We start from the raw sequence: 13,726 nt of genomic DNA on the forward strand, positions 1-13,726 counted from the left end.
AAAAAAATCACTTCTATTTGAATAAAAATATATAGTTTAATTAGCTTTCTGCTAGCTACATTTAAATCACATTTAATATTAAATTAGATTGCATTAAAAATCTGTACAAATTACGATGTAATGATACATAGCCTTTACATATTCATTATAATACATGAAAACATTAAAGTCACACAGAATTCAAGCAAGCATTGCAAGGAAGAAAAGAATTCCAAAGATATACATATACATACTCACCCAATGTACAGCAGGATAAGCCTAACAAGCAACACCAATTCATATGACCAAAATGAAATGGAATTTCTGTTATGGGACAGGATTGAGCTATTCTGTCAATATTTATAATGCTACAATCTACACACAATTATCACAATATTTTAGACTCTTTTCTGGAAAATTATTCCCAAATCCAAGCTACAAGTGACAATACAGTATCACAATGCATAACTAAAAATGCTTTATTGACACCAAACTTCCTCAGCTTTTTCATTCGGTACTTGGTAGTTACTCAGTATTGGGATTTTAAAAGCCCTAAAATCTTAAAACTCGTCTCACAAAAAAGTTATTTCAACTAAAGTACAAATTCTCGACCTGAAAGTATTAAAAAATGTTTCAACATTCTAGAAATTCAATGGGAGTTTCAAAGTTTCTTATAAAAAAAATAAATAAAAAAGCATTCAAGACAACTTTAAAAGAACATTTGAATGATAACATAAATATGGAACTTCTTAAAAACCTATTTTTTGTTATTAATCAACAACTAAACATCACAGGACCATATCCACTAATAAAAGCAGGTTTGACAGAAATCCAATCTGCAAATACTCCTAGTGGACACCTTTTGCCGTTACGAGGCTGGGATCATTACAAAGAAGCAGTGTTCAGTATCTGTGTGCTAAGGTTAAAATCCTTTTGACCTCCCAAGAGGCATAAAAACAACAGTCCAGGCCTGTACCGGTACATTTAAGATAAAGCAAGACGATACATCACAATTCCAGCACCATGAACTTTGGAACATCCGAAACAATTTCAGAACATCTGATCCGCAGCTTCCAGTACAAGGAGCCAAAAAGCACCACTGTGTAACAAGGGCAGAAGACAAACTGAAACAACCAGTAGTCAGTGTAAAGAAAGACACAAACAGATGAAGAATCTTGGAAGCCATGCATGACTATGCTGTCTAACAAACAACGATTGCAACTATTTACCCACTGTTTCAAACTTCTGAGTGAACAGAAAAAAAAAAATTAAAAAAAAAATGTAGCTTTGATACCCATTGGAAAAAAAAGTAAGACGTATTGTCATTTGGCTGGGACTACCAACATTCACAGGCTGTTGTTAAAGTCTTCATTTCACTCCTTTGCTTTCATATATATACCATAAAGATAACCTTGTGAGATTACTTCACATGTTAATACTAAAGATCAAATCTTTATATAGGTATGAAAAAGCTATGAGGTACTTCATATACTTTCACACAGTCTTACAGGTTGTCTGAACAGACTTCACAAAACAATTTAGAGTTTGCTCTTCTCTAGGGGAAAGCAAGCTATCTCCACCCATCACTGCAGAATAAACGCATACACAAACCAATAAAGATAATCCATCGTTGAAAAGCAGTAAATATGTGAAGACAATTGCAACAATTTGACAGTCTTATGTGATCTACAGTAAAATCTGTCTTTCCTTAAAGTAGCTTTAAAACAGACTTTGAACTAACGTGAAGCTAATAGTCACAACTACAATCGAAGTCTTACATTCCCATCTTTGTTCCAGGTAAAAGCTACACACTAACATAGGCTACAATCTTAACATCAAAGCCAAGAGTGGTACTGTTATGGCCAAGATTCCATCCTGAGCTCAAAAAAACCATCATCATTAAAATAAAATTCAGTAACAGAGCATCAACAACAATTAGCTAAATATCTCAATTTCTTTCACAACACAAACAGCTGCTCCTTTTCCAGCTGAAGTTAAAAAGATGCCAAAAGTTAAGAATAATGGAAAAGCTTATGGATGACAAAACTTAAATAAATCTCTTAAGGAGATTCTGCTTGTACATCATCTGCCTCCTCCCAAAAAGAAAAAGAATTGTCTTTGTAAGACAAGTTATCTTATCTTCACTTTATATTTTCACTAGAAGTTGCTGCATTTTCTTAGAATATTCTACAGACAATATATGAATGTCATTTGTTCAGTAACTTGATTTGTAATTAATTTTTAATTAATCCTCTTTACACTCTTACCGTTAGGACAAGAGAGAAATGAGTGCGTCCAGAAATTTGCTCCGGTCTTCTGTTTTCAATTCAATAACTAAAATATGAAATATTTTATTACAAGATGCAAATAACTGAAAGATATAACAGATGTCACACTTGAAGAATATTAATTCCAAATATACTTATTTATATTCTTAATTAACTTTAAGAAGGAAAGAGAGAAACTATTTATTTGGACAAAATGCAAAGCATATTGTTTATTTTGCTCTTAGATTTCAGCAAACTCCAATTTCTCAGTGCTCACTACATGAGGTAGCTGCCACTTTTATTCTAGGAATGTTTATTTGCATGTTCAACATGCATATATAAGCACGCATTATTAAAAACTGCCTCTTTTATAAACACATACAAGAATAGGCAAAGCTTGTTGCATAAGTAGCACGTTTTTCAAACAGACAATAAAGGATGTATATCATAACATCAATACCATACTTGGTTTGGCTGCTAATGATAAAAAAATATCTCAGTTAAGCTCACAGATTTTTAAGTGAAGTGCACGTATGCAAATCATTACTCCATGCAAAACGCAGATCGTCTCAAAAAGATATGCAAGCCTCTGCTTAGTAGTTTATAATTTCTGCACAACAAGATAGCACTTAGAAAAAGATTGACAGAAGATGTAGTTTGTGTTTATATTAGACTCAGGAATAGTGTATCACATGCACACCTTTCATGTTTGCATCTAAGACATACACAAATGAACATACCGGCTACAGTCATTATGCTTTATGGAGGCTGCGTAAACACTGACCCCTAAAGGACATTTGCTGAATGAAATAAGTGATAGCGTTACTCACTTGACATGTCAAAATGGTTGTGCAAAGTCCTAGAATTGGTACTGTCTGCAGCTTTCTCAAATGCTCTTCCAAAAAAGCTAGAAGATGAGGAGAAATACAAATGAGCATTACAGAAGAGGATATATTTACGAAGGTAGAAGTATGGAACCTTTTCCTTGCTGAGGTTGAAAATGTCTTCCAGATATTTTTCATGTGCCTTGTATTCAACATACACCTCATTTATTCAAGTGCAAAAATCTAAACCTTGCAGGCTTTAAGAAATGAAGTAATGGGTCATATAGTGAACTATCTCCCTCTTTTAAGATAAAGAAATAGTTAAGAGGGAGGAAAAAAAACTGGCAAAGAAGCTGGGCAACATCTGTATCCTCTCAAAGTACCTCATGCATACCATATGCAAAAAGCATGTTTTTAAGAAGGATACAATTCAAGTCAACATATTCAGTGTTAAATAGGTAAAGGAAAGATATATTTGCTTCAGACATAGGAAAAGTCTATAGATAACCTTTAGTAAGAACTTTTGAACTATATGCTTACTTCTTTTTGTCAGAGCTTTCCGTCTCTGGAGGAATCCCCACCATGATCACAGTTCCCTGTTCAACATCCATTGGTGCAGCCATTATCAGTGGCAGCAATTTACAACGCTTGTTTTTTGTCTGAAAGTCAAAGTCTCTTTGTTAGACAAACCTCAGGAAACAATTTAGATTCAGCTCTCCACGTTATAAATATTCATCTAAGGATACAGCTATAATGCAGTTCAACAGAAGATGGTTTCTTTACATAATCTCTTAATTTCCTTCTTTCTTATTGTAAAAGTCACTTTAAGGACCAATAGAAGTCACTTCTCCAATCTTGCATTCCACTAACACAGAAATGACGTACACAGACAAGATATGATTTACAGTAAAAAAACCCCACCTCTTAAAACAACAACACTGTAGGTATAAGTACCTAAAAATTTGGACTGGGCTTAATTTGTTGCAATAATAATTTTCCATTGCAATACAACAGATAAAACATTGACAAACACAGTATTCATTAAAAAGTATTTCCCCTATCATATTGTTTTACAGCAGTAAGCTGTAATTACAAATTTTGTAATTTAGTTAAATCAAAAAATAATGATGAAAATTTTAACATTTTTATACACGTAGGTAAATGAAACAGAAGCTTGTTTAAATTGTTCTGTTCCTAAGGTAAACGTTTTGCAGTGAATTTTAAAAGCGCTGTCCTGCTCCGAGTGGCAGAATAGTTACTGACTATGTCTAATTTTCAAAATGAGGACAGACCGATGTAATCTGACAAGGACAGACCATCATATATTTAATTCACAAACTAGGAAGTGCTCACTGTGAAGACAGTTCTCAACTTAAAACCTCATTTTTATCTGAACTGTGTAACTAATAGCTCAAAAAACAAATGGAATTTAATTTCAGTCATATTAGTTGTAAATATCAGAGGATTTTATTTAAACAGACACAGAACTCTTTAGATAACAATCACCCATCCTGCAATATTGCTTTTTTTGTGTCAGGTTGACTTTTCGAAGTACATATTTAATGATACGCTACCTCAAAACTTACAAAATTACAAAAATATTTTAGATTGTAAATATCATAGTAATGAAAACTTTCTAATGCTATGATGTCTCTCAGGCAGATATCTTTCCTAGAGCAGCATTCAAGATGTGCTAAAATTATCCAACCAATTAGCAGAAAAACATTATTAAGATTTTCATATAATGTTTTTAATAATCAACTGCAAGTATCCAACAGAACAGTAACAACTAGACAAGCCAGAAGTTAGTTAGTCAAATGCTTCTGATTTACTTACAGAGCAAACAAACGATTTGAGTAAGTATTTACTAAGCAGGCACAGAGACACTGGTTTGGAAAACAGTTTCACGTCTGGTGTGCCCTAGGAAAAGAAGAATTATTTCAATTACAATCCAAGGTGATTCTTCCACTTATTTAATTTTGATATGTACTGGCAAGTCTAAAAGTTTTGTGGGGCTCAAAGAACACTAACAAGAACCATTACAATACAGGAACTTGATCTCACTGACTTGACTCTGAAATAAAGCCCTCCCCTCTTTGAGAGGACTGATTCTTCCTTTGCGAATTTCAGAGCAGATGCCAATATTGACCCATCAGAGGACAGCACAGTACAGATAAATAGGTTCTTTCTGACAGAGTCATTCTTATTGAGTCAAGCAGTTAGGAAAATAGTGTTTAACAGCTATGAGACAGCCAAACATGACAGTCAAATGAGACAGTCAAAAACTAGAATTCTGACCTCCATGAGAGCGCAATAGAGAAAAGGCCCCTGAGAAATTACAAGGTTGGTGCAAATACAGCTGGCTACTGTCTGCTGAATGGCACATAACTGCTTTTTGGCCAGGTCCAGTCCTTGGTGAAGTTTGTCCAGGTTACCTCTGCAACAGAAAAAAGAAAAAAAAAAAAAAAAATCAACATCTTCATATAAAACCAAAGCTTTTCACACAAAAGTGAGATCTCTTTAAACACTGTTCACAGGGATGTTTAGTTTTTTCTTCAATGGCTTATGAAGCATCAATGCATCTTTTAGATATGTAACCCCTGTTCCCAAAATAAAACTGTAAAATAATGAAGACATCTGTTTTCAGTACCTGGAGAGACTGTCCAAAGCTTTAATGAAATTAGTTGTTTCAGGCCCTTCTTTCTCTGTATTCTCCATGAGAGAAGCTGTTGCATAAACTATATCACTTGCTGAGAACTTGTTCTTAAAGCCAAAGTGAATGCTGAAGGTCTGAACTCTCAAATCCTTCATCCTGCAAAATGAAATAAAACCAGTAGGGATTATTAACATTACCAACATTATTATGGACATTGACCAGCCATCTCCTCAGTATGTTAATGTTAAGAACACAAAGACAAATCATACCCTAACATTTGCAATGTGCCTAATACTCCTTTGTCCATCTAAAAAATATATTTTAAAACTAGATGTTACATCCTTTTCATACAAAAATATTTGAACTTAATTGAAAAGTATTTTCAGATAAAGCATTTGTATTTAAAACAATTTACCCAAACTTGTTTGCAGATTCTTCAATCATTTCCCGAAGATTTTCTTTCAAAGATATGTCCATGGAATTAAACTTCTGTTTCACTTGCTTCAAAGGCAAACTAAAACCAGAAGAAAAAAAATACACTGATTGGTATGCTAGAAGAAACAAATATTTTGCCTTCCTTTCATAAGACTTTCGTAATATTAGATAATTAAGCAAGTTAAGTCTGACTAAGCTTGTTTGCATTTTTCTTCTTTAGTTGTTGTGAGAGTGGCTGTGAGACAGCATAGGTTACTCACTAATCTACTAGTCCATAAAGGCATACACCTGCAGTATTCCTCATACACGAAGACACAAGTTGCATAACTCAATTCAAAGAGACTCAGCAACCTACCCAGAGCCCCACAATAATATTTAAAAACTAAGACGTTGAGTACTCGCAAGCTATATTCTTAATATTTTCCATAATTCATTGGAAAAATGATCTTATGATCCTTTAATCAAGACCCAGATTTTTATAACTCACCCCATGTCAGCCAAAAACTCCCGGAGCCTCTTCTGCCCTTGTACGGACCAAAGCTTAAGGCTAGCAGAGGTATATGAAGTATTACAGAGACTTTCATATAGAGACCAGTGCTGATAAAGTGCCAGGCGCAGACTGAACAGGAATTATGGCAAATAATTATGAACACATATAATTTGAAGTTACAAATGGTAACAGAACTCCACAACTAGTAGGTAAGTCTTCAGTTGCCCTTATATGTAGTACAGAGATGCAATATAAGATACAGTTAGATGCTGCAGGTGCGCATAACACAAGGCAAGCAACATTGACTTGAATTCTGAAAGGTTAAGATGAACTCAAGCTGCATGAGCTATTGAGAGGGATTCATGTTCAACAAAACATTCAAATTTCCCTTTCTTTTAATTCCATTCTCAGCAGCAGAGATAGTGCTGGTTCCCCCCACCCCCTCAGATAAAATCTCAACCAGGGTTCACCAAGTGGGTAGAGTTCATTTTCCCCAGATGTTATGCAAGGATACTCATATTCAAATGCTATCCGCATGCAATCAATTGATAGAGAATTTTCTTCATCCTCATTGCGGTGGTTATGGCGAGACACATGACGCTGTAGGATTCCAATATCAGTCACGTACTTCATTCTTAAACAAAAATAAATTTGTTACTTCACTTTCTTCCTGTGTATTTTTGTATTTCATTATGAGAGCCCAAAAATGCTTCCTAAAGATTACACATTGGCCAGTCAGCAGGATGAAAACTGCAGATCCATCTTAAAAAATCCCAGACTTGTTAAATAATGTTTTTTAAACATTCAGCCATACACCCAGGCAAGTAAAGCGAAAACAAAACCAATACAGAGAGACAGACTGACCAATGAAATTACTTACTTATTACATTTCTGTCCTTAAAAACATCAGTGTATTGGTAACAATAGAACACCAGAATTAAAGCCTACACATGCACTACTAGAATTCTGAGGGTATCTAGTAGGAAATAAGAAACAAGAAAAAAAAACAGAAAACAAAAAAACCTGAAACTTGTTAACTACAACTGGAAAAGAAGATGGAGGATACAGAACATACAATTTTTTTTCCTTTAATAAAACTGTAATAAGGCCATATTTATGTAAACTACTATTAAGCACCATCTCTTCACAGATCAGAAGAGACTGTTCTATAATTTTGTGAAAAATAATGTTAGTTTAAAATTCTAAATATTAGAAAAGGAAAATATAGTTTTTTCTGATGTTTATTGCCATTTTTGGAAGACATCAGAGCACATTCAGTCATCAAGATATTTGATGTCATTGTTTATTAGTTATCTTGCATTATATTAATTCCCATATATTTCCTGATCTCTATTAATTGCTAGTATTAATTTTAAATACAGAGAAATTAAAAAATATACTAAATATAAATTTTCAAAAATAAAATCTTTCTTACTGAGTGATTTTATCCTGGACCCATTGATCTGTTAGACCAACAATAGCCCACCTAAAATTGGGGAGGAAAAAGGAAAATAAAAAGTTAAAATAAAATATTCCAGTACACTATATTATATTTAACCCTCTAAGTATGTACCAGAACAAGTCAGAATCACTGTTCACCAAGTGTACATAGAACTTAATAACAAAGCTACATACTATTATGCCCTCTTTAGCAGACATACACATTGACTACCATCCTCCCTTTTTCCATGCAGAATCTATTGGTTGGTTGTAATTTATTTACACAGATGCGTCCTCCAATTCAAGACATACATCCACTCATGAAATAAACTGGAACCTTATGGTGAAATCAAATAGTTTTGGGTAATCTTGCCTCTCTTTACTATGGGTTTAAGCTTCTAGACTCCGTGAAAAATGATAATGCAAACATACCACAACATGTCATTCAAGTCTTTAGACATTATCCATGCCAGATCAAACATCACCATCGCAGACTATATGAGAGAAAAGCAAAAAGAGAGGATAAACGAACACAAACCTCTCACTTCATTAAACAAATAGAACACAGTTAAATTTGCCAAGTACTATCGTGTCACTAAAGTTCTAGAAATCACACTTGAGTCAGAAAGGAAAACACTGTTGGATTGTCAAAGATACAAAGTAGAAAGAAAAATATTTTATACAGCTCTGCAATCTTGCATTATATATAGCAGCACTTTAACAAAATAGAATAAAAATCAGACAAAAGGCCACATGACAGAAGGAACTGTTTAGATGTCCTAAGTATTATGTTTGAAATATCCTGACACTTTGAAAGACAAACAAGCTCCCTACATGCTAAAGTCTTTTTGCAAGAGTATTTTGTGTACAGATAGTGTAATTTTTTTAGTTCTTGACAAAAGTATCTATCATAATTTTTTATACCGGTATTAAAGATGCCAAACAACAAAAATGTTAAGAGTTCTGGTTTATCATTTCCTCCCACTGTTAACATTACATTATTCACTGTGACTCAGCTGGCTGTTGTCTGCTAGTCTACCAGTATTGTTTCTACGATGTATCTAATTCATCAACAGTAAAATTGTATGTACACAGCCAGAAAACATTGAACTGCTAACTCAAACTACTTACACATATATGATGTATCTTATATATAACAATAAGATACAAAAATACCAAGATATAACAATACTATTATAATGTATAATATTATTAGTAATTATAATATTATATTAAATAATTATATACGTTGTCCAATTACCTTTACCTGGTGGTTTTATGGCAAATGAGTTTATACTTACTGAGGTCCCATGGTATTCATACTGCTCATAATCAAAAAGAATTTCTCGTCTAAAAAGGAAAAAAAACCCACATTTGACTAAGTGGTGAACTGGTCACTGGATCCAATTAAAAATATCAGTCAGGAATTGTGAAATAGTATTTAAATTTCACTTTAGCAATTAAAAAAAAATAGGCTTGGGCAAGAAATTGTTTTTCTGCAAGGCAATTGGATTTTAGTAGCAACGTGGAAACCACACTAAAGTGTACTCATAAAATAAAAAGGAAAAATTTATCAAATCATTATTCCTCAAATCCCATTTTCTTATCTGATTTGTTCCTGCTCATTCCTATTGACAATAGTGTGATTGTAAAAGAAAACTGAAGCACAAGTTTCACCCTAAGATAAACAAGATAAGAATACTACAGCTACTTACAAGTGAAGCAGTGTGCCTATTGCTACTCAAATTCATAAATTACTATTTATAACTATCCTCCATTTAAGTTTTATTTTTATCTAGTAAATATCACTCCACTTTCTGATGTTAAAACGAAAGCATCTTGCAAATCAATCAGCATAGTATCATGCTGTTGTATTCTCAACATTTTCATCAAAAAATGAGATACAAGCAACGTAAAAAATCCAAAACAGTTAAACACACCTGCGTGCCTCCCATTCTCGCCTCTGTCGCCTTTTCATTGTTCTTTCTATTACATCCTGTAAATTAATTTCAATGTTAAAAAGCTAGAAAAAATACTCTAATAGATTAGCACCTATCCGGATACTTTCATGACTAAGTCTTCATTAAAAAGAATTATTATTCCTATTAACAACATCTAATAAGAAAAGTACTACTATCAGATATTTTTCCAAGGAACACACTTTTATAAAGTCATGGCATCTTTCTGTGCTAGCATTTATTTAGCTTGTCTTCAGCAATAAGAGGCTCAGCAAGCAGTATCTTCAACATTAGCAACATTGCATCCTACCATTTTATAACATAAAGATGACAATGATGAAAAATAAAGATAATTAATGCAGCTCAGAAAAAGAGGGACTCACTGTATATTTAAACTCCACAAATAGCATCATCAGTTTGAAAACTCAAAGAAATAAAGATCTTTGTGAAATATTTAACAGATTGGAGAATAGCTATTACGTACACTATTTATAGATTTTCCTTTGAATTTCCGGTATCTGCTTTTACTGAGGTAGCACCCTTAGTACACTTTTTCCTAATAATCTACAATGTTAATAGAAAAATAATATGAAATATATATTAAATCTGATAATGTCTACATTTAATTGTCTCTTAATATTTCTAGTCTCATGCCTTTGCTTCCTTGTATGGTATAAATAGAAAATATGCCACAAATAATATATGAGAAATTTAATTTTTTGTGTCTATCATAATATACTTTTTTTAGTTTACTGCTACAAAAGACAGAAAAAATGTATTGCCAAATTATTTGTGAGCTTCAGACATAGATCTCTTCAGTTCACTGATTACAGAAAGACAGCATTACCCTAGTCAAGTTCAAAACGTTTCTTTATATGAACAAAATATTTCTGTGCAGTTCAGATAAATAAACATTTTGTGTATGTGAAACACCACTGGTCACAGTAGATTATTTTTAAATCTTAAACTTGAATTTGTGATCTAATGGAACAAAATTTTTAAACTCAAATGGCATTATTATGATGATGTAAAGTACATGTAATAACTGTTTTATTTTCCTTCTTTTCACAGCAAAGTAGCAGAAACATACCTCTTCAAAACGTCTACGTTTCTCTGAAGGTTCTGACCCATCACTTTCATTCTCTGAGTCCTCTTCTTCATCCTCTTCATCTCTGAAGATATCATCATAAGCAGGAACATCAAGATCATCATCTTGTTTAACCAACAGCTTAATCTAGCAAAGAAAAAAAATGGTATTTTAAATAAAGTATCTTATTTAGTGATTAAAAAGCATTTCAAATGACAAATAAGAATACTTCAAATACTTAGTAAGAGAAATTATTCGTTTTGGCTGTGATTGATTCCCAGCATAACACAAATATTGCTTTTTAATACAAAGACTTTTAGTTATACAAAATAAGAGTAAAAACCTGTATTCATTGATTACAGCATTACTAAACGAATTAGCATTTTTGTGCTTGTTAAAGTCATGTTACCAAATAATTTGTGCTTAATACTCACATTCTAAGTGTCGCTCGATGCTGAAAGATAATACATATTATGTTCTGGAGGATGTTTATCCTCTGGATTTCTAGCTGATTGATTTGTAGCAACAGGATTAACAGATGCTTACTACTGACAACTACCACACTTCTAACACTATATATTTTATTATTGAAAACAGATTTTTTTCTGATCATGTACATGACTACTGCAAATATCCATTAATACTGCTTCCTGACCCACTAGTGAACAGTGTCAACAGTTTTGCAAAACACAGAAAAGCACTACACCACCCACCACCACACTGTGTGAAGATTTTTATTATGAAAGAAAAGTGTTTACCTGTGTGTCATTGTAAACATTCACTACATTGATAGGTCTGTGGCTATCACATACAAAAAAGTAAGTGTCTTCTTCTGGCTGCAAGATCTCCAGAAGGTCAACATTGGCACCACAATTAATAAGAACAAAATATTTGAACTGCAAACAAAAGCAATAAGAAAAAAGGTTTTCAGTTCAACTAGCATGAAACACGGAAGACTGAAAACAACTTCACAAAACCTGAGAAGTACTCATCATTGCCAAAACTTGTACGTACTTTCTGACATTTGCTGTCTCTGAGGAGAAAAAAAAAAATATGCAAGACAAACCAGCAAATTTGGGGATGTTGGAAATTCAATACCACCACCTCTTATCTCAAAATGCGTGCAGACTTAATTTGAATCTATCAAAATTATAGCACATTAGTTTCAGCTGGTGTAAAAAACTTAACAAGTTTGTTACTGGTATGTTAAACTTTAACCACTGTTTTGACATAACCAACACTAATAATTAGGTCAAGAGCTCACGTTTTAAGCTAGGGAAAAGGCAGTGCATGTCTATATAGGATGGGCTGCAACTTAAAACAAAAATCCAGTTTTTTCACCTGATCTTTATGCTCAAGAAAGGCAGTTTCAAGTTCCTGCCATCCAGATACTGGGACGAGTGTATATTGCACATGATCACATTGGAACAAAGCCTGAAATGAAGCAAACAGCTGTTAGCAAAGGTGAGGGGAAACAACCTCTTCTACAGTGCTACACCATGCTATAATTCCATTTCATACAGATCTTTATCTTGAAGACATCCCAAATGACAAATCTACATTATCTTTGGGAGTATGACTTATCAGTTTTCAGTGTCATAACTCATGGAAGAAAAAAAAGTTACAGAAACAGGTTAAACCTTTACCCTTTCCCCAGTTCAAACCTACAAAAAGGTTCCAAGGGCATTTTTTCTTTTACTGTTAGCCTACAGTGACAATGAACAAGAACTTACTTGGAGTATTTTACAAGCACATAATGCATCAACATCTGAAGCAACAAGAAGGAGAACACGCTGAAAAAATAATAGAATAACAGTATTAGTATATTAACATAGGTGCCAAACCTAATGCACTGGTACATGAAACACACAGATCCCTATGAGACCAGAAAGTGAGAAATTTAGGTAGAGATCATTATAAGCAAAAACCAGGATTGCTTCTGAATGAACACTGCAACCAAAATTAACTGATTTGGATCCCTGTAAATATGAACAATAAACAACTCCACATACCCCAAATACGTCAGCTGCTTTGAAAAAATGTAGTTATTCAGACTCCTATGAACTGCACATAGTTTTGAAGGTTCAAAGCTAGTCAGCCCTACAACTATTTTCATCGTGTCTAGAAAGGCCTAAGTTTTCAGCATGGGATCTGGAACAGTTTTGACTGAAGAAAATCTGTAGCAAAAATAGGAGCAAGGCAACTCCTGAAATAAATTGCCGTGCCTAAATCAAGGTTATCTGGTGGTTTTTTGGTGGGTTGCGGTTTGTTTGGGTTTTGTTTTGTTTTTTTTTTTTTGGGGGGGGGATATATTTTGCTTACAGTTGGAGAAGTTGAGGGGAATGCTTTCAGTTGCCCAATCCATAATACAGTTTAACAGGAAGAAATACTAGAATACTGTCCAAGAAGAGTTTTACCACTTCAGTGTACGCATTTGCTACAAACAAAGTTAAGCAAGCCATCATAAAAAAATGAAAGCAGCCAACCAGCCCTGCTATAAGAAAGGCAGCAAGAGAAAACTCAAAGACAGAATACAGGATTTACCGTCTGGGCAAACAACAGCACAATTTTTAAAAAAAGCATAAAGGAA

General features: G+C 33.5%; 1 protein-coding gene across 1 annotated transcript; it reads right to left on the reverse strand.

Annotated features, from left to right (window-relative positions):
• Window positions 1-927: 927 nt before the first annotated feature.
• CDC45 (cell division cycle 45) lies at window positions 928-13,252 on the reverse strand. The gene is made up of 19 exons (XM_009888146.1): window positions 13,241-13,252; window positions 12,870-12,929; window positions 12,478-12,570; window positions 11,895-12,032; window positions 11,140-11,283; window positions 10,032-10,087; window positions 9,393-9,441; window positions 8,524-8,585; window positions 8,087-8,137; window positions 7,166-7,285; window positions 6,649-6,780; window positions 6,142-6,240; window positions 5,721-5,882; window positions 5,369-5,507; window positions 4,907-4,990; window positions 3,611-3,729; window positions 3,077-3,153; window positions 2,247-2,313; window positions 928-1,078 (listed from the first exon to the last, which is right to left on the reverse strand). The coding sequence occupies exons 1-18, from the start codon at window positions 13,250-13,252 to the stop codon at window positions 2,249-2,251; spliced, it is 1,662 nt and encodes a 553-aa protein (XP_009886448.1). The 3' UTR covers window positions 928-1,078; window positions 2,247-2,248.
• Window positions 13,253-13,726: the final 474 nt, after the last annotated feature.

Source organism: Charadrius vociferus, unplaced genomic scaffold (genome assembly GCF_000708025.1).
Source record: "Charadrius vociferus isolate BGI_N301 unplaced genomic scaffold, ASM70802v2 scaffold326, whole genome shotgun sequence".
Lineage (NCBI taxonomy): Eukaryota > Metazoa > Chordata > Aves > Charadriiformes > Charadriidae > Charadrius > Charadrius vociferus.